Source organism: Xenopus tropicalis, chromosome 3, assembly GCF_000004195.4.
Source record: "Xenopus tropicalis strain Nigerian chromosome 3, UCB_Xtro_10.0, whole genome shotgun sequence".
Taxonomy (NCBI): Eukaryota; Metazoa; Chordata; class Amphibia; order Anura; family Pipidae; genus Xenopus; species Xenopus tropicalis.
In genome coordinates, this window is record NC_030679.2 from 149,487,105 (window position 1) to 149,512,006 (window position 24,902).

General features: G+C 43.1%; 1 protein-coding gene across 1 annotated transcript; it reads left to right on the forward strand.

The window, feature by feature from the left end:
- Positions 1-1,890: 1,890 nt before the first annotated feature.
- LOC100486117 (NXPE family member 3) lies at positions 1,891-24,349 on the forward strand. Its single transcript, XM_018092580.2, has 6 exons — positions 1,891-2,009; positions 4,984-5,487; positions 10,592-10,812; positions 13,508-13,581; positions 19,113-19,319; positions 23,229-24,349. Exons 1-6 carry the CDS (start codon positions 1,953-1,955, stop codon positions 23,759-23,761), a joined length of 1,596 nt encoding a protein of 531 aa, XP_017948069.2. The 5' UTR covers positions 1,891-1,952; the 3' UTR covers positions 23,762-24,349.
- Positions 24,350-24,902: the final 553 nt, after the last annotated feature.

The following is a 24,902-nucleotide window of genomic DNA, read 5'->3' on the forward strand; positions in this document are numbered from 1 at the left end:
GTGGAGGCTTGCCTCTTCAAGTGCTATCCAGCCACCCCAAGGTTTTATCCCTTGACTATAGTCATTGCTAGTGGCCTCCTCACTGGACCTAGGTGCAATAAGGTCAACAGAGGAGGTACCAGAGCCAACTACCATATCACAACAACAGGGGTTCCCATCAAGGCTTCATTTGAGGCAGAGCTGGTTTAGTTAAACCCCTTGGTGTTGGCTGAAAGACACAAGCTTCTGCTGTTGACATTGCAACCGTGGTCTTTCTCCAGTTCAAAAACAGAGACAAGGCTATTTTCATGGGACTGTTCAACCACAATACAGGTATAGGACCCATTATCCAGAATGCTCGGGGCCAAGGGTATTCCGGATAAAGGGTCTTTCCGTAATTTGGATCTCCATACTTTAAGTCTGCTAAAAAAATCAATTAAAAATTAATTAACCCCAATAGGATTGTTTTGCATCCAATAAGGATTATTTATATCTTAGTTGGGATCAAGTACAGGTACTGTTTTATTATTACAGAGAAAAGGGAATCATTTAACCATTAAATAAACCCAATAGGGCTGTTCTGCCCCCAATAAGGGGTAATTATATCTTAGTTGGGATCAAGTACAGGTACTGTTTTATTATTACAGAGAAAAGGGAATCATTTAACCATTAAATAAACCCAATAGGGCTGTTCTGCCCCAATAAGGGGTAATTATATCTTAGTTGGGATCAAGTACAGGTACTGTTTTATTATTACAGAGAAAAGGGAATCATTTAACCATTAAATAAACTCAATAGGGCTGTTCTGCCCCCAATAAGGGGTAATTATATCTTAGTTGGGATCAATTACAAGGTACTGTTTTATTATTACAGAGAAAAGGGAATCATTTAACCATTAAATAAACCCAATAGGGCTGTTCTGCCCCCAATAAGGGGTAATTATATCTTAGTTGGGATCAAGTACAGGTACTGTTTTATTATTACAGAGAAAAGGGAATCATTTAACCATTAAATAAACCCAATAGGGCTGTTCTGCCCCCAATAAGGGGTAATTATATCTTAGTTGGGATCAATTACAAGGTACTGTTTTATTATTACAGAGAAAAGGGAATCATTTAACCATTAAATAAACCCAATAGGGCTGTTCTGCCCCAATAAGGGGTAATTATATCTTAGTTGGGATCAAGTACAGGTACTGTTTTATTATTACAGAGAAAAGGGAATCATTTAACCATGAAATAAACCCAATAGGGCTGTTCTGCCCCAATAAGGGGTAATTATATCTTAGTTGGGATCAAGTACAGGTACTGTTTTATTATTACAGAGAAAAGGGAATCATTTAACCATTAAATAAACCCAATAGGGCTGTTCTGCCCCCAATAAGGGGTAATTATATCTTAGTTGGGATCAAGTACAGGTACTGTTTTATTATTACAGAGAAAAGGGAATCATTTAACCATTAAATAAACCCAATAGGGCTGTTCTGCCCCAATAAGGGGTAATTATATCTTAGTTGGGATCAAGTACAGGTACTGTTTTATTATTACAGAGAGAAAGGAAATCAGTTTTAAAATTCTGAATTACGTGATTAAAATGGAGTCTATGGGAGACAGGCTTTCCGTAATTCGGAGCTTTCTGGATAACGGGTTTCCGGAAAAGGGGTCCGATACCTGTATAAGGTTCTGGTTTAAAACTGGGAAGCATTCCCAGCAGTCAAGTAAGCTGGAGTTTTAACAAAATAGATACCAGACATATTTATAATGAGAACAGGAAGCCATTCCCAGGAAGAAGAACAGCTGTCTAATGTCTGGGGCCACCCTACAAATAACACAGCGGTTGCTACTAAACTCTGCAGAGGAAGTGGTTATTCAGGGCGGGGAATATATCGCTTGTACTTGTGTATCTGTACAAAGAGTAATTATAGGAATATAACAGCAGCTCGGCTCACTCATTACTGTATCTGCTGCTGAACAATGAAGAGACCCCTGCTCTGGGCTTTATCTCTCTGCATTCTGTGCTTTGTCATTGGGGTAAGTAGGTCTGAGTTTCCTTAGATAAGTGTAGGCAGTGTGTGTTTGCATCTTGTTGTATAGTGTGTGTGTCTGAGTGTATATATGTGTACTATGTGTGTGCATGTAACATGTATGTGAGACTGTGTGTATGGGGGAGGGTATGGGGGTCTGCTTGTTTACAAGAGAAAAACTAGGGGTCAGTTACTGAGACCCCAGATACACATGCAAGGGCAAAAGTTCCTGCACCTCATGCTGGATATACAATCCCAACTGCCATATAGTTATACTTGCTGGCACTTGGAATGATGTGGGGGCCAGCAGCAAACACTGGCAGCAATGTATTCAGGGGGGTCCTTTTGCCCCTTTATAGGTCCCAGGTAAGGCCTCACCTTGAGTATGGGGGCAGTGACAGTGAGTATGGGGGGCAGTAACAGTGAGTATGGGGGGCAGTGACAGTGAGTATGCAGTGCAGTTTTGGGCTCCAGTCCTTAAGAAGGATATTAATGAGCTGGAGAGAGTGCAGAGACGTGCAACTAAACTGGTAAAGGGGATGGAAGGTTAAACTATGAGGTGAGACTGTCAGGGTTGGGGTTGTTTTCTCTGGAAAAGAGGCGCTTGCGAGGGGACATGATTACTCTGTACAAGTACATTAGAGGGGATTATAGGCAGATAGGGGGGCTTCCCATAAAAGCGATCAGCAAAGCAGAGGCACCCCCTTTAGATTAGAGGAACAGAGCTTCCATTTGAAGCAGTAGGGGGTTCCTCACAGTGAGGGCAGTGAGGGGGTTGGGGAATGCCCTTCCTAGAGATGGGGTAATGGCAGATTCTGTTAATGCCTATAAGAGGGGCCTGGATGAGTTCTTGAACAAGCAGAATATCCAAGGCTATTGTGATACTAATATCTACAGTTAGTATTAGTGGTTGTATATGTAGTTTATGTATGTGAGTGTATAGATTGGTAGGTGTGGGTCTGTATGTGAGTGGATAGGTCAGTGTGGGTCTGTATGTGAGTGGATAGGTCAGTGTGGGTCTGTATGTGAGTGGATAGGTCAGTATGGGTCTGTATGTGAGTGGATAGATAGGTCAGTGTGGGTCTGTATGTGAGTGGATAGATAGGTCAGTATGGGTCTGTATGTGACTGGATAGGTCAGTATGGGTCTGTATGTGAGTGGATAGTTAGGTCAGTGTGGGTCTGTATGTGAGTGGATAGGTCAGTATGGGTCTGTATGTGAGTGGATAGGTCAGTGTGGGTCTGTATGTGAGTGGATAGATAGGTCAGTATGGGTCTGTATGTGAGTGGATAGATAGGTCAGTATGGGTCTGTATGTGACTGGATAGGTCAGTATGGGTCTGTATGTGAGTGGATAGATAGGTCAGTGTGGGTCTGTATGTGAGTGGATAGGTCAGTGTGGGTCTGTATGTGAGTGGATAGATAGGTCAGTATGGGTCTGTATGTGAGTGGATAGGTCAGTATGGGTCTGTATGTGAGTGGATAGATAGGTCAGTGTGGGTCTGTATGTGAGTGGATAGATAGGTCAGTGTGGGTCTGTATGTGAGTGGATAGGTCAGTATGGGTCTGTATGTGAGTGGATAGGTCAGTATGGGTCAGTATGTGAGTGGATAGGTCAGTATGGGTCAGTATGTGAGTGGATAGGTCAGTATGGGTCAGTATGTGAGTGGATAGGTCAGTATGGGTCAGTATGTGAGTGGATAGGTCAGTGTGGGTCTGTATGTGAGTGGATAGGTCAGTATGGGTCTATATGTGAGTGGATAGGTCAGTGTGGGTCTGTATGTGAGTGGATAGGTCAGTGTGGGTCTGTATGTGAGTGGATAGGTCAGTGTGGGTCTGTATGTGAGTGTATAGATAGGTCAGTGTGGGTCTGTATGTGAGTGGATAGGTCAGTGTGGGTCTGTATGTGAGTGGATAGATAGGTCAGTGTGGGTCTGTATGTGAGTGGATAGGTCAGTATGGGTCTGTATGTGACTGGATAGGTCAGTATGTGAGTGGATAGGTCAGTGTGGGTCTGTATGTGAGTGGATAGGTCAGTGTGGGTCTGTATGTGAGTGGATAGGTCAGTGTGGGTCTGTATGTGAGTGGATAGGTCAGTGTGGGTCTGTATGTGAGTGGATAGGTCAGTGTGGGTCTGTATGTGAGTGGATAGGTCAGTGTGGGTCTGTATGTGAGTGGATAGGTCAGTGTGGGTCTGTATGTGACTGGATAGGTCAGTGTGGGTCTGTATGTGAGTGGATAGGTCAGTGTGGGTCTGTATGTGAGTGGATAGGTCAGTGTGGGTCTGTATGTGAGTGGATAGGTCAGTGTGGGTCTGTATGTGAGTGGATAGGTCAGTGTGGGTCTGTATGTGACTGGATAGGTCAGTGTGGGTCTGTATGTGAGTGGATAGATAGGTCAGTGTGGGTCTGTATGTGAGTGGATAGATAGGTCAGTGTGGGTCTGTATGTGAGTGGATAGATAGGTCAGTGTGGGTCTGTATGTGAGTGGATAGATAGGTCAGTATGGGTCTGTATGTGAGTGGATAGGTCAGTGTGGGTCTGTATGTGAGTGGATAGGTCAGTATGGGTCTGTATGTGAGTGGATAGAGAGGTCAGTATCTAGAGAGTCATTCCAGGGGCACTAGGTGGTACAAAGCACTAGGGAGCCTCGTACTTACAACTGAAAACCCTGCGCTCTGCACAGATGATAAGCAGAAATTAAATTGAGGTCCCCTAATGTAATATCCTTGTTTTCTGTATTGTGTATAGAAATCCTTGTATTACTTTTATCTACATTTACTTCATAAATCTATGCCCCAGGCCTCTCCCAACACCACAATCGAGACCTCAGGACTATGTGGAGGGGTTTGTGACTGCACCATGTGACGGCAGGGCTACATACAGAGATAAGAAGTACTCAGGAAACACTGATCTTATCTTGAGGTTTATGGGTTGACAGGAATATAAATCTACAGTTACGTAACTCTTAAATTCTCTTCAGTTCATCTACAGATTTACACAAATAGAATCTTTTAGCAGACACTACCCCCATAAGATCCATGAAGATACACAGTCAGGGTCTTCTCCATCTCCACCTCCATCCCCTGAAGATAAAGAGGTGCAGAACTTGCTGAGAATGACAGCATGGAACATTGCTCCACTCCCTGGTGCCTTCCAGCTTTCCACAAGTCATAGGACTTCTTCCTACATGTTACTGCACCCCCGTTCCACCTATACCATGGGAGAAACCATTGAAGTTCTAATCACAGCCAAGGACCACAAAGGTCACCCAAAGACACATGGGGGGGATTTATTCAATGCAAAACTTTACTCTGCCAGTATGAAAGCCGGAGTCAGTGGATCTGTCCAAGACTATAACAATGGGACCTACACAGCAACGTTTCTTCTCGTCTGGCCAGGAGAGACGAAGATCTCAGTTAGACTTATCCATTCAAGTGAGGCCATCGCTATTTTACATGAGAAGAGAGTCTCACGTCCGGACAAGGTAAGAGGTTATGAGCTTCCATGTTTTTATTTTGACTACTAAGGCAAAAAAATAAGGTCACCCACTGCCATTTTGTTGGGTTAAGCCTCCTCTACTGTTACAACAACCTAAACCTAATAAATATACCAAGAAATTATTCTATCTATCTATGGTATAAATGGTAGGGGATTGTTCTTTGCAAGTGAAGTAATCAGTTCTTTCTTTTCTATTTTTGTCTTCTTGATTGCTGCTGAAGACGCTTTATTTTAATTAATGGAGGACGTTGACAAAAAAAAAATCAAGTGCTGGAGTACAGGACCATTTCCCCCATTTCAGAGCTGGAGTCTCAAAACAAAAAATAGTTGCTTTGGGGCAGGTAGTGATACCTAGGGTATTGGGATCTCTTGGGACAGGGACATATTACAAGGGACTGAACCATGCAAGTATATATCCCACCCAGAGTAAAGTATGGCATTGTGACATTTATAGGAATGTTCGAGTCAGACAAAGAGGGACAAAAAGAAGTGCTGCTCTATGCACGGCAAAAATGTTTAGATCATGCCCATTTTTTGTGACCACGCCCCCTAAATACCACTCCCATGTTACAAAATTTGGCAGGTTATGTAAAGTCTGAACACATTTCTGGATGTTATTACAGTTTTGTTAATGAAGGTAAAGTTGCCGTTTAAGCTCTCAGTCCCCCCAAGAGACCTGTTTAGCTCATTAGTTACAATTGTATCTCTTGTATTCTGGGCTCTGCCAAAAGCTACAAATGAGGGACTTAACAGCCTGAGCTGTTAAAAAATCAGGACTGTCCCATGAAAATCAGCACAGTTGGGAGGAACGGCGCACGTGCCCCCAGGGCAGGATTGTTAAATGTAATAAATGCTGTTGCATTATTCTATATTTATATAATGTAACATGCAGTGTCGGACTGAGATGCCAGGGACCCACCAGAAAACTTTGGACCATAGGCCCACTGTCTAAACTATTATTCCTCCTCTTCTCACTCAACCTCCTTATTATCCAAGACTCTTTTTTCTATCATTCCATCTCCTCTTCTCAACAGAAATAAGGAATGACCATGCAAAGTGGCCAAATAGTTAGAAATTTTGGACCATAGGCCCACTTTCTAAACTATTATTCCTCCTCTTCTCGCCCAACCTCCTTATTATCCAAGACTTTTTTCTCTATCATTCCATCTCCTCTTCTCAACAGAAATAAGGAATGACCATGCAATTGGCCAAATAGTTAGAAATTTTGGACCATAGGCCCACTTTCTAAACTATTATTTATCCTCTTCTCACTCAACCTCCTTATTATCCAAGACTTTTTTCTCTATCATTCCATCTCCTCTTCTCAACAGAAATAAGGAATGACCATGCTATTGGCCAAATAGTTAGAAATTTTGGACCATAGGCCCACTTTCTAAACAATTATTCCTCCTCTTCTCGCTCAACCTCCTTATTATCCAAGACTCTTCTCTATCATTCCATCTCCTCTTCTCATACAGAAATAAGGAATGACCATGCAGTTGGCCAAATAGTTAGAAATTTTGGACCATAGGCCCATTTTCTAAACTATTATTCCTCCTCTTCTCCCTCAACCCCCTTATTATCCAAGACTCTTTTCGCGATCATTCCATCTCCTCTTCTCAACAGAAATAAGGAATGACCATGCAATTGGCCAAATAGTTAGAAATTTTGGACCATAGACCCACTTTCTAAACAATTATTCCTACTCTTCTTGCTTAACCTCCTTATTATCCAAGACTCTTTTCTCTATCATTCCATCTCCTCTTCTCAACAGAAATAAGGAATGACCATGCAATTGGCCAAATAGTTAGAAATTTTGGACTATAGACCCACTTTCTAAACTATTATTCCTCCTCTTCTCGCCCAACCTCCATATTATTCAAGACTCTTTTCTCTATCTTTCTATCTCCTCTTCTCATACAGAAATAAGGAATGACCATGCAATTGGCCAAATAGTTAGAAGCAAGAGGGCCCACTGACACCTGGGCCCACTGGGAGTTTTCCTGGTATCCTGGTGGGCCAGTCCAAAATTTGCAATGTGCCAGCTGTATGTTCTAAAGTGCCAAGAAAATATTACAGTAGCTTTCAATATGGCTTCTATGGTTTAACTAGGAACCAAAATGGTAAATCCAAACTTCATGTATGTTTCCAGCTGGAGATAGTTATATAAGGAACAGGCAGGACTCATGGAAAATGGAGACCTTCTGACAGATTCTAGATATAAGATTAACACGTATGTTTCCAGCTAGAGATAGTTATATGAGGAACAGGCAGGACTCATGGAAAATAGAGACCTTCTGACAGATATGAGATATAAGATTAAACATATGTTTCCAGCTGGAGATAGTAATATGAGGAACAGGCAGGACTCATGGAAAATAGAGATGTTCTGACAGATTTGAGATATAAGATTAACACGTATGTTTCCAGCTGGAGATAGTTATATGAGGAACAGGCAGGTCTCATGGAAAATAGAGATGTTCTGACAGATTCGAGATATAAGATTAAACGTATGTTTCCAGCTGGAGATAGTAATATGAGGAACAGGCAGGACTCATGGAAAATAGAGATGTTCTGACAGATATGAGATATAAGATTAACACGTATGTTTCCAGCTGGAGATAGTTATATGAGGAACAGGCAGGACTCATGGAAAATAGAGATGTTCTGACAGATATGAGATATAAGATTAACACGTATGTTTCCAGCTGGAGATAGTTATATGAGGAACAGGCAGGACTCATGGAAAATAGAGACCTTCTGACAGATATGAGATATAAGATTAACACGTATGTTTCCAGCTGGAGATAGTTATATGAGGAACAGGCAGGACTCATGGAAAATAGGGACCTTCTGACAGATTCTAGATATAAGATTAACACGTATGTTTCCAGCTAGAGATAGTTATATGAGGAACAGGCAGGACTCATGGGAAATAGGGACCTTCTGACAGATTCGAGATATAAGATTAACCATGTGTTTCCAGCTGGAGATAGTTATATGAGGAACAGGAAGGACTCATGGAAAATAGGGACCTTCTGACAGATTCGAGATATAAGATTAACTCAACAATAAGGAAAGGAGAAGTAAGAAAATTGACAGGTCCAAATGTAGGCATAAAATGTACAATTTATTACCAGTCATAAAATGGATAAGTACAATGAAAGTAACCAATCACGGCAATATATCACTTATGTGGATTCCATGTTATTAGATAATGTAAGTGCTATCTCTACCTGACGTAGTGATATAGAATGCAGATTTTTAGTATGCTCATTGCATCATATAGTCACATAGTTACACTGGGTTGAGAAGAAACCAAAGTCCATTAAGTTTAACCCTTCCAGAACCCCAGTGCACATATTTACACACACTCTTACCAGTCTATCTATATACTCACATGTATATACTATATATAACAATATTTATACTAACTGTAGGTTTTAGTATCACAAGTGCCTTGGATATTCTGCTTGTTCAAGACACCATTCATGCCCCTCTTATAGGCATGACAAGAATCTGCCCTCCCAACATCCCCCAGCAGGGCATTCCCCAACCTCACTGCCCTCACTTTGAAGAACCCCCTACCCAACATCCCCCGGCAGGGCATTTCCAACCTCACTACCCTCACCATGAGGGACCGCCTACCCAACATCCCCCGTAAGGGCATTTTCCAACTGCCTCACTGCCCTCACCGTGAAGAACCCCCTACTCAACATACCCCGGCAGGGCATATCCCAACCCCCTCACTGCCCTCACCGTGAGGAACCCCCTACCCAACATCCCCCGGCAGGGCATTCCCCAACCCCCTCACTGCCCTCACCGCGAGGAACCCCCTACCCAACACCCCCGGCAGGGCATTCCCCAACCTCACTGTCCTCACCGTGAGGAACCCCCTACCCAACATCCCCCGGCAGGGCATTCCCCAACCCCCTCACTGCCCTCACCGTGAGGAACCCCCTACCCAACATCCCCGACAAGGCATTTCTCAACCTCACTGCCCTCACCGTGAGGAACCCCCTACCCAACATCCCCCGGCAGGGCATTCCCCAAACTTACTGCCCTCACTGTGAGGAACCCCCTACCCAACATCCCCCGGCAGGGCATTCCCCAACCCCCTCACTGCTCTCACCATGAGGAACCCCCTACCCAACATCCCCCGGCAGGGCATTCCCCAACCTCACTGCCCTCACTGTGAGGAACCCCCTACTCAACATCCCCCGGCAGAGCATTTCCCAACCTCACTGGCCTCATTGTGAAGAACCCCATATCCAACATCCCCCGGTTGGGCATTCCTCTTTTATACAAAAACAATGTAACCCTATTTTGGTGTAAAGTGCAGGTGGGGCAAGGGATGGGGGTGATATCAGTCCAACTTGCATCACAGCAGTAAAGTGTGACTGAAGTTTATCTGAGCACAAGTCACATGACTTAGGGCACCTAGGAAACTAAGTCTTGCTAGCCCCAGTCAAATTTAAAAATTAAATATAAATAAAATATGTTTGTGTTTTTGACAAATGGATTTCAATGCAGAATTCTGCTGGAGAAGCTCTATTAACCGATGCTTTTGCAAAAAAAACATGTTTTCCTGTGACAGAATCCCTTTAACTTTGTTCGTGTGTAGGTTTATGTATATTTATATGTATATGTCTGGGTGTGTAGAAACCAGGCCATTGGCAAGAGAGTCAGTGATACTGGGCAGTGCTCTGCAGAGTTGAACTTGATGGACAAGTGTTTTTGTTCCAAACCAAATTGATTAATAGCCCAATCTTTGAGCAGCTGATGCTATAACCTGTTCTATGAAGATGATTCCAAAATGAGTCAACCATATGCAATGCCCAACTACCAAACTAATTTATTTCAAAAGGAAAACAATGTTATGTTAAAGAAAGTGCAGAAATAGACCAATTACTCTCAAACTTTATGAGGAAAGCATCTCATCTACTGAGCAATCAGGAGCTGGAGATAAGGGTTGTTGGTGTCTTCAAACATGATGATGGGATCATTCTTGAGTTGGCTCTACAGATGTTTTTGGATTTGGTGCAGAGTAGAACCCACTTATAGCCCCAAATATATTATCTTTTGGGCAGGTATACTTCAATGGCTACTTTGAATTGAATGGGATCAAGGAAGTGGTGGAGTGTAATATCGACCTCCCTGGACGTGATGTTTGTGAATATTACGATGCAGGCAGTGGTGAGAAGTGGGTGTGTGTCCGGCCGAAGAGCCTCCCTTGTAACTCGTACCGTGAACACTCTTCTGGGGAAGTCCGTGACATCTACAATGACATGGAGAAGCCATTCGTCTCAATGTAAACATTCAAAATTATCACATTCTTCCACTATGGAAATCATAATTTGATGTGTTGAGACTCTTTAAAACAGGGGTCCCCAACCTTTCTTACTCGTGAGCCACAGTCAAATGTAAAAAGTCTGGAGAGCAACACACGCACCATAAAAGTTCATGGAGGAGCCAAATAAGGACTGTGATTGGCTATTAGGAGCCTCTATGCACCCTATCAGCTTACAGGGGCTTTATTTGGTAGGAAATCTTGTTTTTATTCAACCAAAACTTGCCCCCAAGTCAGGAATTCAAAAATAACTCCCTGGTTTGGGGTCACTGAGAGCAACATCCAAGGGGTTGGTAAGCAACATGTTGCCCCCGAGCCACCATCAGAGACTGATGATGAATCATGCAACATTTTTTTGATCCAACCAAAACTATTTTTGTTGCGACTGCAATTTTTTTACATGACCGCAACTTTTTCCAGCCAACTTTTTCCACAGTGAATTTTTGCGGGCGTTTCGCGAATCCATGTCTGCCAAAAAAATTTTGCTCATCACTGATAGTGATGAGCGAATCTGTCCCGTTTTGCTTCGCCATAAAATTTGTGAAATGGCTAAAAATTTGGGCGTATATTTTGTCGCTCGCATCTATTTTTTGTTGCCCGCGCTTTGACGCAACCGCACTCGATTTCGACACCACTGTGACTTTTTTTTACGCGACCGCGCCCAATTTGACATTACCCGGCCTTTTTTTTCAGCGACTGCGCCCAATTTGACGCGCAACAAAAAAATATTCCACGGCAAATTTTCACGGAAGTTTCGTGAAACAATTTTCTAATGGCAAAACGCGGAAATTTGCGGCAAATCCATGCCTTGCAAAAAAATTTGCTCATCACTAATCACTAACTATAAGAGGAGGATATAGCATTGCAGAACCTTCACCATGATGCAACTGCATCTTTTTTTTGATGCAACCGTGCCTTTTTTAACATGGCTGCAATTTTTTTGCTGCAAAATCGTTGAGGAAATTTCACGAAACTGGCAAAATGTGGAATTTTTTGCAAATTTTTTCTATTTTTACCATATAGGCAACTATAGCTTTGGTATGGCCCCATAGGTGCTTATATGGTACATTGGCTTATTTCTAAACATGAGTACTTTGTTGGCAAAAACAAAAAAGCCCAGTGTAAAGGTACAAAAAATTGCATAATTATAGTTATTCACTAGCTATTTATAAACATCAAGTACAACACTCTAAAGTTCAAGGGTAAGCTGACCTACCAGAATTCCTTGTTATCAGATTCTGTCAAAGAGCAGTGTATTGTAGTTCCACACGCTTCTTTATTGCTGATAACATTTATTCGGAAACCCATTATCCAGAAGGTTCCAAATTACGGAAAGGCCTTTTTTTCTCTGTAATAATAAAACAGTACCTGTACTTGATCCCAACTAAGATATAATTACCCCTTATTGGGGCAGAACAGCCCTATTGGGTTTATTTAATGGTTAAATGATTCCCTTTTCTCTGTAATAATAAAACAGTACCTGTACTTGATCCCAACTAAGATATAATTACCCCTTATTGGGGGCAGAACAGCCCTATTGGGTTTATTTCATGGTTAAATGATTCCCTTTTCTCTGTAATAATAAAACAGTACCTGTACTTGATCCCAACTAAGATATAATTACCCCTTATTGGGGCAGAACAGCCCTATTGGGTTTATTTAATGGTTAAATGATTCCCTTTTCTCTGTAATAATAAAACAGTACCTGTACTTGATCCCAACTAAGATATAATTACCCCTTATTGGGGGCAGAACAGCCCTATTGGGTTTATTTCATGGTTAAATGATTCCCTTTTCTCTGTAATAATAAAACAGTACCTGTACTTGATTCCAACTAAGATATAATTACCCCTTATTGGGGGCAGAACAGCCCTATTGGGTTTATTTCATGGTTAAATGATTCCCTTTTCTCTGTAATAATAAAACAGTACCTGTACTTGATCCCAACTAAGATATAATTACCCCTTATTGGGGCAGAACAGCCCTATTGGGTTTATTTAATGGTTAAATGATTCCCTTTTCTCTGTAATAATAAAACAGTACCTGTACTTGATCCCAACTAAGATATAATTACCCCTTATTGGGGCAGAACAGCCGTATTGGGTTTATTTCATGGTTAAATGATTCCCTTTTCTCTGTAATAATAAAACAGTACCTGTACTTGATTCCAACTAAGATATAATTACCCCTTATTGGGGCAGAACAGCCCTATTGGGTTTATTTAATGGTTAAATGATTCCCTTTTCTCTGTAATAATAAAACAGTACCTGTACTTGATCCCAACTAAGATATAATTACCCCTTATTGGGGCAGAACAGCCCTATTGGGTTTATTTCATGGTTAAATGATTCCCTTTTCTCAGTCAGTATAAGCTACTTACACAGAATACTGTAGACATTATCCCAAATAAATAAATATTCTGTTGAATATGTTGTCCTCTTCTCTACTCTCTACTTATCTATTACAGTATTTATTGCAGGTTTTATCCCTTGGGCATTAATATTTAGGGAATCCATGATAAGGTGCCTAGGGCACAAAACGCGCGAGAGCAGTGGTGAGATTATTTCTCTTTATGGTCACAAACTGAAAAGATATTTTTGTGTCTCAGTCTGGTCAATCTACCTCGCTAAATAGGCAATTTGTTTTTTCTTAACAGGTCTGTAACTGACCAGGAAATTCGGACTACTGTGAAAGCCCTGAATGTAATGCCAAAGAATAGCAGTAGGAATGGTAAGTTGTACGTCATGGGACAGGTAGGGGGCGGATAGGGGTGCAGGAGGATGTTTGCCTACATGCCTAGCCCCACCCATTCCTCATGAATGCAGTGTTTCCACATGCAAACAGCCCTATATTCACGAAGGTTAGTGATGAGTGAATCTGTCCCATTTTGCTTCGCCATAAACTTCGTGAAAAATTAGCGAAACGCATTTGTGTTTTTGTCAGCAGCATCTTTTTTGTCGGAAGCGGTTTTTTTTGTCGGCAGCGTTTTTTTTGTCGGCAGCGTCTTTTTTTGTCGGCATTGCCTTTTTTTTGTCAGCAGCGTCTTTTTTTGTCGGCAGCCTCTTTTTTTGTCGGCAGCGTCTTTTTTTTGTCGGCAGCGTCTTTTTTTGTCGGCAGTGTCTATTTTTTGTCAACAGTGTCTTTTTTTTGCCGGCGGCGTCTTTTTTTGTCGGCGGCGTCTTTTTTTGTCAGCAGTGTCTTTTTTTTGTCGGCAGCATTTTTTCTTTGTCGGCAGCGTCTTTTTTTTGTCGGCAGCGTCTTTTCTTTGTCGGCAGCGTCTTTTTTTGTCGGCAGGGTCTTTTTTTTGTCGGCAGCGTCTTTTTTTGTCGGCAGCATTTTTTCTTTGTCGGCAGCGTCTTTTTTTTGTCAGCAGCGTCTTTTTTGTCGGCATTGTCTTTTTTTTTGTCAGCAGCGTCTTTTTTTGTCGGCAGGGTCTTTTTTTTGTCGGCAGTGACTTTTTTTGTCAGCAGCGTCTTTTTTTTGTCGGCAGCGTTTATTTTTATGTTGCCCACGCTTTTTTTTACATGACCGTGTCAATGTAACACAACCGCGCCCAATGTAACATGACCGCACCCAATTCAAGGCGCAACAAATTTTTTTGACGCACAACAAATTTTTCCGCTGCAAATTTTCACAGAACTTTCACGAAACAATTCGCCAATGCGCAAATTTGCTGCGAGTCCTTGCCTGCCGAAAAAAATCGCTCAGCACTAATTAAGGATATTAGCCCATTCTGTATATATTCATGGAAGAAAATGAGGTAATTTGGTATAACAATGACCTACATCTAGAAGTGGTAAAGTCTGGGCGGGGTGCACAATACAAAACTCACGGCAACTGGCACCTGTTTTTGCACTTTACCCCCTGCTCTGCCATCAGGAAATGATCCCTTATTTGATAATAAGTATTATTGAGCCAAGGGAAATCCGGACTGTGAGATAGGGTCTCCTTTTCAAACAGACTTAAGGAGGCCGTACACATTAAGATTTTTCTCTCCCCAACGACCAATTTTAGTGTGATCTGACAAATCCGTCAAATTATCACAAGGTTAGTGGGCACCAAATGATTGTACATCTAATGATATCGGTCAGAAAATCATTCAGGCAGTTTTTGAAGTTAATAATAGAATTTGCCCATCACCCAGTTGTTTGCAGGACCAAGCAGGTAGGACCCCAGCTTCGGCTAGACGATATCGCTTAACATTTTGTTGATGGGCAAATCATACATATAAACGATTGTTTCAGGGTAAGCCTGGTCTTACGATAACGAAAAGATCTTTTAAAGGAGAAGGAAAGGCTAATAAAGAGTTAATCCCAAGCTGCAGGCATACCTTCACTTGTCTCAATAGTGCCCTTAAGTCTCCCCGTATTTCTCCCGTTCAGAAGATCTGAAGCCAAACAGAAAAAAGAAAAAAACGCCTGAGCTGGGTAGAGAAGATTCCCATAATGCCTCACTCCTGCACAGACTTGGCGACTTGGGACTGTAGGCGGCGCATGCACACAAGCAGGAGCACTCCCCCTAGCGTCTGGTTGCCATGGTGACCGCCACCCTTATAAAGAGTGTATGCTGTGGCAGTTTTGGACATAACAAGATGAGGCAGCTGGCAGACAGGTGCTGGTGGGGGGAGAGGCAAGTGGGGAGCGGGTGGTGTGTGACAAGAGGACGCAGCATGGGGGGGATGGTGTTGACAAGAGGAAGCAAGCGGAGCAGGTGGTGTGTGACGAGAGGACGCGAGCAGAGGGGGGAAGCGAGCAGAGTGGGCTGGAGCGGGTGGTGTGTGACACGAGGACGCAGCGGGGGGGCTTTGGGGTGGTGGCAAGAGGACACAAGCGGAGCACGCCGGAGTGGTGCGGAGTGGGGGGGGGGGTTTGTGTGCTGACAAGAGGACACGAGCGGAGTGGGCCAGAGTTGTGCGGAGCAGGGGGGGTGCTGACAAGAGGACGCGAGTGGAGCGGAGTGGGGGTGGGTAGCTGGACGAGTTGGATACATACACATAAGTGGATACACATAAGGGGGGGAAGCTGTATGAGTTGGATACACATACGTGGATACACATAAGGACGCAGCTGCTGGGGGGTGACACAGAAGGACGCGGGGGCCACAGGGAAGATGTTGGGGGCGCATACACAGTAGAGGTAGTGAGGAAAAGGGAGTGGGCATGCCTTGTTAAAGATGGCGGTGCCGTTCACTGAAACAAGCATGTAGAATGTAGCAGGTGTATCTCTGTAAATCTTTCATTAGGCAAGCCAGAAACGTAGCGTTTTTACACAGCAATAGTAGTACTATTTAATAGTGTGCTTCATAGATTTTGACTTTCCTTGTCCTTTAAAAATCTTAACGTGTAAGGGCAGCTTTATGCCCAAAGTTCCTGAAAAAGAGAAATTGTATCATACTTACCGTGATCTTCCTTTCCTACATGGAGTCCATGTCAGTACTTACCTGGTGAGTTCTCCTGAAACCGGAGTCTCGCCTAGACATGCCCAGGCCCCCATCTCCATGCGTCAACCCCACCCCTCTCCATGCATTAACTCTGGCCCAATCTCTGCATGTCAAACCTGCCCCCTTCCTCCACGCACATGTGCAAACCGTTTTTGGGTATTATGCATTGGGTAGGACTGAATTTCCCCAGTGTTTTGTACCCAATGCAGTTGCAGCTGGGTGCAACTGCCACCCTAGGCCTGGGCCTTTGTGGCCTTGCTACAAATCCAGGGCAGGACATGCCCCTCACAAAGCTCACTGCACATCAGGCTATCCTAGTCCATCCTAGGCACTGGGCTCTTCCAGCTTCAGGGTGTGCAACAGTGGGGCTTCCACACCACTGCAACATGGCAGTTTGGGATTGGACTTGTGGCCAGCCTTGAACTCAGCGGAGGGTCAGCACTGGGCCTTGGAGGTACAATTGTGACAATAGTGCTGAGATTCTTATAATAGTAGTGCATATTGATTCCATTTTGCTTTGCCGAAAAAATTTCCCTGCTAAACTCTGTGGATTCACTCAACTAATAGTGGACAATGAGACTACACTTACAGCCCCACATTGATACTGGCCAATACAGTGACCTGTGTACTACCATGTAAAACAGTATTTAGAAGGGAACTGCTATCTTCCCATCTCATCACTTGTTTGCTATCCCCTTAGGGCGATGATCCCCAACCAGTGGCTCGGGGGGGACATGTTGCTCACCAACCCCTTTGATGTTGCTCCCAGTGGCCTCAATGTTGGTGCCCATTTTTGAATTTCTGGCTTGGAGGCAAGTTTTGGAGGCATAAAGACCATAAAGAAACAGAGTTTCTGCCAGTCCACAATGGGCTACTAATTAACCAATCTGAGTCCTTATTGGTCACCTACTAGACAATTCATTCATTTTCATTGAAATGTTGCTCACGGGTAAAAAAAAGTTGGGGATCCCTGCCTAAGGGAATGGCAAGTCTTAAGCTCAGATATAGAACTTCCGTGGCTTATCAGCTATAAACACAGGTACAAATATCTCTTTAAAGCAGATCCCATGACAAAATTTTCAATCTGAAAATATCGAATCTGCTGTTGTTTATTGCCAACCCCACCACAGTTTTCCACATATAATAAAAACATTGAGGAACACAACTAGTGATGAGCGATTTTTATTTTTTTTTTTGCCAGGCATTGATTCACTGAGCAATTTCACATTTTCCCAAATTTGCCACGGCAAAACAATTCACCAAGAAAAACGTCCATTGACTTTAATGTATTTGGAGTGATTAAAAACTCATGGTCACATCAAAAAGGTTGTGATTGAGTTGAAAAAGTAGCGGGTGTGCCAAAAAGGTCAAGCCAAAAAAAAAAAATTGTGCGCATGAGAAAAGTTGTGTGATAGTCACATTTTGCAAATTTTTTAGCAGTTTTGTAAATTTTTGGGGTCATTTCTACACACAACCCCAGCTATTACGTAATCCCTTGGACAAGAGCAAATCAGGGGTAACTTCTTACAGTATATCGAGTCTATATTATCATTAGGTCAACCATAGATCACAGCCTTCAAAAGCCATGAAAGTCTAGGTAGTTAACTGTAAACCCTTTGGCAATATGTTTCCAGGATGTGGCCCTCAGGCTCCTTCATAAGTTATATATCTCATCCGAAGTAGCTGATTGAATAAGCCAATAAGTCAGACCTAAGTGCCCAAATGTAACCATCCAGACTCCAATCTGGAACATGCCCTATGGTCATGCACTCCATTAAATGTCTTAAGGCCCCCATACATGGGCCGATAATAGCTGCCGATATCGGTCCCTTGGACCGACTCGGCAGCTTATCTGCCCGTGTAGGGGCAGAAACGAGTGGACTGGCCGACTGATATCTGGCCTGAAATTGGCCATATATCGATCGGCCAGGTTAAAAGATTCAGTCGGATTGGGGCCGCAGTGGCTCATTGATGCGGTCCCCGAACCGACTGCCCCATTGCCATTTTTTTTTTAACTTCAAGCTCCCCGAAATCGCCCACCCGTAGGTGGGGATATCGGGGGAAGATCCGCTCACTTGGCGAGATCTTACCGTGTATGGGGACCTTTAGGGATGAGGTCATATCATGAATTGTCACCTTGTGTAACATTCCCATAAACTGCAAAAATCCTCAGATACTGCTGGGACTGTATCCCAAGCCTACAGGTACCGAAAGGGTAACATAAGATTGTCAGAACTTTTTGTCCTCACCATTTTGTAATTCTGGACTAATACGCATCCTCCACCAAAACTACGAGAACACAAAATGTTGTAGGTAATGCAACTCCAGTGGGTCCTGGCATTTTAGGGGTTTGTTGTTCTATGATATATGTACCTAAAGTACCTAGACACACTGGAACATCATAAACAACATTAACTTTTGGCACCCGTTTGATACACTAAATGGTAGGTGGAAGCCCCTTTTCTAGAGGAACTTACCTATCAATCAATATCCCACCTCCTACGCTCTTAAACATTAAAAATCCAGGTATATCAACATTTCTGTGCATTATATTTTATAAATGACCCCCATTATCTGCTATACAGAGTGCTGCCACTGCTACAAAGAACTGAAGCTTCAGAAAGAAACCAGTTGGTTACAGTTTTAGATCATATTGTTTGTTATACTTTAATATACATGAAGCCCTTTCTTTTTTTGTCAACTATCTAAAGAATTTCTGTTGCACATCTTGTATTTTTACCCCCCCAAGTGTTGTGTCGTTTCCTTCATGTATATTTTCACAGTCATTCAACTTTGAATGAAATCCTACGTCTGTATTCCAGGTACAAGGACGAAGTGCAGATCAGGGTTACCCATTCCAAATCCTTCCGGGTTTTATTATCAAGATTTATGGGAGTCTCTTGTCTGTTCCAATCAGCATTTCCCTGATGCTTCCAGTGTAGCCAATTGTCTGGCTGGGAAAAACGTCTACATGTTTGGAGATTCCACCCTGCGCCAATGGTGGACCTATCTAGTTGACTTTGTACCGAGTAAGTGACCTTAACACTAAACCCTTGAGTAGATTTTATAAAGCAACAGATAAAGGTTCTTATAAAGCTAAGTTTCAATGCCTTCAGTTTTTAATCTTTTGTACTAAAAAATAGTTAAGGGGCTTCCCACAAGAGCTGAGAATTAGGTCAGTGCTACACAGGGCTGATTCTTGACCTGTGGGAAAAAAGTAGACAGTGAATCAACCCCTACACTAGCATCAGTGTTGGGGCTGATTATCAGCCTTTGTTTTTCCACAGTCTGGGATCAACCCCCTTGTGGCACCAGCCTTACATTGCAGGCGACTGACTGGGATTTCTATAGTGAATATGGTGTTTGTGCAGCCATGACCAGGATCCAAGTACGGAGCATTGTAAAGTACAAGACCTTGATGATCTAAGTTTGAATTTGTCAAATAAACTACTTTCCTCAGCAGTTTATACAGTAATGTAATTTCTAAATTCACTCTTACAGGCTGCAGCCAATGTGATAAGAGTACTGCTAGTTATACTAAGTTGGCTTCACACATTATTGTATCTACACAAATATCACATTGGGCAAATAGGTATGTCAGTTACTGTCGCCTAAGGCAACTCCAAACCCAAGGGATGGGCGGTAACTGGATTCCCACAATATTTGGATTGCTCCTGCTCTCTCCTAAGAGGGAACCTGTTCAGCCTCAATTAAGCTCTCTAACATGGCTGCCTGTTAAGCAAAGGAGGTTATAGAACTCTTCTGCTAACATTCAAAGCCCTTCACTCCTCTGCTCCTCACTACATTTCTTCACTGGTCTCCCTGCATGTTCCTGGTCGTCTCCTCTGTTCCTCTCAGAACCTCCATCTCTTTACACGCTCTCTCGGCTTAACCCTTTCTATCTCGGTGCTCCTTCCCTCTGGAACTCTATCCCTGAATCCCTCCGTAGGGAAAACTCACCCACTCTCTTTAAGAAAAAACTCAGCTGTTACCTTCTGGGGCACTAAAACATTATTTTGCCCAGTCCTGCGCTTAAGGGCAAATGCCCATACCTGGTGCACTCTTACCTTCCAATTTGTGCCTGTATGTTACCCAACCACTCAGATTGTAAGCTCTACGGGGCAGGGACCTCCTTCCTACTGTGTCTCATACCACATGGCACTTACTCCCTGTGTATTTATACTTATTTATCTTATTTATTATAACACTTGTCCTCCCTGTGAGTAATTGTGTATATTGTAAGATTGTACAGCGCTGTGTACCCTTGTGTCGCTTTATAAATAAAGTTATACATACATATACATACAATTCCCAAAACTCAGCCCTGCATAGACAGACTGATAGATACTACTGCCGGTGTTAATTGCTGGAGAAATTAGAGTGTTAATATGGCCCCTTTTTAAATTGGTTCCATTTCATGAGCTCTTAGATGTTCATAGGCTCCTATAACCAAAGGACCAATCAAAATTTGTATCATTCATTAGTGTGTTAATGACCAGGCAATGGTTGTTCTTTCTCATAGTATATTGACGACAGCAATTTCATTGGACAAAGCACTGTAAAATATATGGGTGTCCCAGCACCCTTTTTATACCCAAGCAGCACAAACATGAACTCATTGACTGTTGCACAAAACAGGTGCAACAAGTATGAGTTCTTGGTTTTCTGCCTTCTTGTCTTTTTAAATGTTTGTGGTCAGACTAGAAGTTTCCTGTTGTTATGGTCAGGCTAGAAGTTTCCTGTTGTTATGGTCAGGCTAGAAGTTTCCTGTTGTTATGGTCAGGCTAGATGTTTCCTGTTGTTATGGTCAGGCTAGACATTTCCTGTTGTTATGGTCAGGCTAGAAGTTTCCTGTTGTTATGGTCAGGCTAGAAGTTTCCTGTTGTTATGGTCAGGCTAGACGTTTCCTGTTGTCATGGTCAGGCTAGAAGTTTCCTGTTGTTATGGTCAGGCTAGACGTTTCCTGTTGTTATGGTCAGGCTAGACGTTTCCTGTTGTTATGGTCAGGCTAGACGTTTCCTGTTGTTATGGTCAGGCTAGAAGTTTCCTGTTGTTATGGTCAGGCTAGAAGTTTCCTGTTGTTATGGTCAGGCTAGACGTTTCCTGTTGTTATGGTCATGCTAGAAGTTTCCTGTTGTTATGGTCAGGCTAGAAGTTTCCTGTTATGGTCAGGCTAGACGTTTCCTGTTATGGTCAGGCTAGACGTTTCCTGTTGTTATGGTCAGGCTAGAAGTTTCCTGTTATGGTCAGGCTAGACGTTTCCTGTTATGGTCAGGCTAGACGTTTCCTGTTGTTATGGTCAGGCTAGAAGTTTCCTGTTATGGTCAGGCTAGAAGTTTCCTGTTATGGTCAGGCTAGACGTTTCCTGTTATGGTCAGGCTAGACGTTTCCTGTTGTTATGGTCAGGCTAGATGTTTCCTGTTATGGTCAGGCTAGACGTTTCCTGTTGTTATGGTCAGGCTAGACGTTTCCTGTTGTTATGGTCAGGCTAGACGTTTCCTGTTGTTATGGTCAGGCTAGACGTTTCCTGTTGTTATGGTCAGGCTAGACGTTTCCTGTTGTTATGGTCAGGCTAGACGTTTCCTGTTGTTATGGTCAGGCTAGACGTTTCCTGTTATGGTCAGGCTAGACGTTTCCTGTTATGGTCAGGCTAGACGTTTCCTGTTGTTATGGTCAGGCTAGACGTTTCCTGTTGTTATGGTCATGCTAGAAGTTTCCTGTTGTTATGGTCAGGCTAGAAGTTTCCTGTTATGGTCAGGCTAGACGTTTCCTGTTATGGTCAGGCTAGACGTTTCCTGTTGTTATGGTCAGGCTAGAAGTTTCCTGTTATGGTCAGGCTAGACGTTTCCTGTTATGGTCAGGCTAGACGTTTCCTGTTTTTATGGTCAGGCTAGAAGTTTCCTGTTATGGTCAGGCTAGAAGTTTCCTGTTATGGTCAGGCTAGACGTTTCCTGTTATGGTCAGGCTAGACGTTTCCTGTTGTTATGGTCAGGCTAGACGTTTCCTGTTGTTATGGTCAGGCTAGAAGTTTCCTGTTATGGTCAGGCTAGACGTTTCCTGTTATGGTCAGGCTAGACGTTTCCTGTTGTTATGGTCAGGCTAGACGTTTCCTGTTGTTATGGTCAGGCTAGATGTTTCCTGTTATGGTCAGGCTAGACGTTTCCTGTTGTTATGGTCAGGCTAGACGTTTCCTGTTGTTATGGTCAGGCTAGACGTTTCCTGTTGTTATGGTCAGGCTAGACGTTTCCTGTTGTTATGGTCAGGCTAGACGTTTCCTGTTGTTATGGTCAGGCTAGACGTTTCCTGTTGTTATGGTCAGGCTAGACGTTTCCTGTTATGGTCAGGCTAGACGTTTCCTGTTATGGTCAGGCTAGACGTTTCCTGTTGTTATGGTCAGGCTAGACGTTTCCTGTTGTTATGGTCATGCTAGAAGTTTCCTGTTGTTATGGTCAGGCTAGAAGTTTCCTGTTATGGTCAGGCTAGACGTTTCCTGTTATGGTCAGGCTAGACGTTTCCTGTTGTTATGGTCAGGCTAGAAGTTTCCTGTTATGGTCAGGCTAGACGTTTCCTGTTATGGTCAGGCTAGACGTTTCCTGTTTTTATGGTCAGGCTAGAAGTTTCCTGTTATGGTCAGGCTAGAAGTTTCCTGTTATGGTCAGGCTAGACGTTTCCTGTTATGGTCAGGCTAGACGTTTCCTGTTGTTATGGTCAGGCTAGACGTTTCCTGTTGTTATGGTCAGGCTAGAAGTTTCCTGTTATGGTCAGGCTAGACGTTTCCTGTTATGGTCAGGCTAGACGTTTCCTGTTGTTATGGTCAGGCTAGACGTTTCCTGTTGTTATGGTCAGGCTAGAAGTTTCCTGCTTTCAGCCTTGATCTCCCTAATCTGAAAATGACTCTTGCGTTGTTTTTTCTTTCTTCTTCTTCTTCTCATATTCAGCACTCAAGGAGATAGACCTCCATGTGGCACATCATCCAGGCCCTCGTCTGGCAGTGGACACAGAACATAATTACTTGGTCCAGTGGAGAGCACATCAGAAGCCACTGCGCATGGAGAAGACTTGGATAAGGGAACTTCACTCCATTGCGTCGGAACTGGACAGCCTTGGGGGACGCAAAGGGTTGGTGATTGTTATCAATTGGTGGGCTCATTTCCTCACCTTCCCCATAGAAATATACGTACGACGACTTCGTGGAATCAGAGATGCAGTAAAAAGGTTATTGGAGCTCAACTCTGAAATCAAGATCCTGATTAAATCAGCCAACACCGGGTATCGCTTCGCCCATTCAAGCGACTGGCTGTCTCTTCAGCTTGACACAGTGATGAGAGCCATGTTCTCAGACTTGTCAGTCACCATACTGGATGTTTGGCAGATGACTTCCTGCCACCGAGAGCCAGAAAATCTCCATCCATCAAGAACCATCGTCAGGAATGAAGTTGACTTAATGCTCTCATTCATCTGCCCTTCCTGACACTATTACTGTCAACTTTTTTTACAGAGCTCCTCATTAGGTGCATTGACCGGCTGCTATTTTTACAGCACTTGGACTAAACTACGTTCTGGAGTTGACCAACTGGTACAAACAATAAATACCAGAAAAAGTGAGTCCCTAAGGAGGCCAAAGTATGTAAGCTTGTCAAAGCCCCTCAGTAAATCCTACACTGCCTACTCATTAGTAGTTGGGACTTAAAAACATCCTTGCTGGTCTTACCAGAGCTTCTGAGCAAGGGTAAGTCAACGTTGTCCCACCACTCAGTCTCATTTTGTGATTCACTGCAACATTTGATTTATTTTAATCTTCAAAACGAATGCTACCTCATTTTTTTTTCCTGTGGAAAAATTGACATTACTGCCTTTTTAAAGGACAAATTAACCCAGAATATAATTTTTGCCTAATAAAAAAAAACATTCATGCACTAATCAATTAAAGAGTATTTCATCAATTCAAAATTCCTTCCCACCCAGAACAGGCCTCTAACGTTGATATATTTCTGCTAGGAATGCACCAAACCCAGTTTTTTTGGGTTCGAATGAACCCCTGAACCCACCATGATGGATTCGGCCGAATACCAAACCAAATCTGAATCCTAATTAGCATATGCTGATATGCTGATATATTTCTACTAGGGATGCACCAAACCCAGTTTTTTGGGTTTGGCCGAACCCCCGAACCCACCATGATGGATTTGGCCGAATAACAAACTGAATCCAAATCCTAATTAGCATATGCTAATTTGGATCCGGAAGGGTTAAAATTGCTGTGCGCTGCAATTTTTTTTCCCCTTCTAACATGTAACCCTTCCAAATGCTAATTTGCATTAGGGATGCACCGAATCCTGGATTCGGTTCATGATGGGTTTTTTTAAGGATTCTTAATGAATCAGATAAAAGTGAGTGTAGGACAGGCCGGGGGTGAGTGAGTGTAGGACAGGCCGGGGGTGAGTGAGTGTAGGACAGGCCGGGGGTGAGTGAGTGTAGGACAGGCCGGGGGTGAGTGAGTGTAGGACAGGCCAGGGGTGAGTGAGTGTAGGACAGGCCGGGGGTGAGTGAGTGTAGGACAGGCCGGGGGTGAGTGAGTGTAGGACAGGCCGGGGGTGAGTGAGTGTAGGACA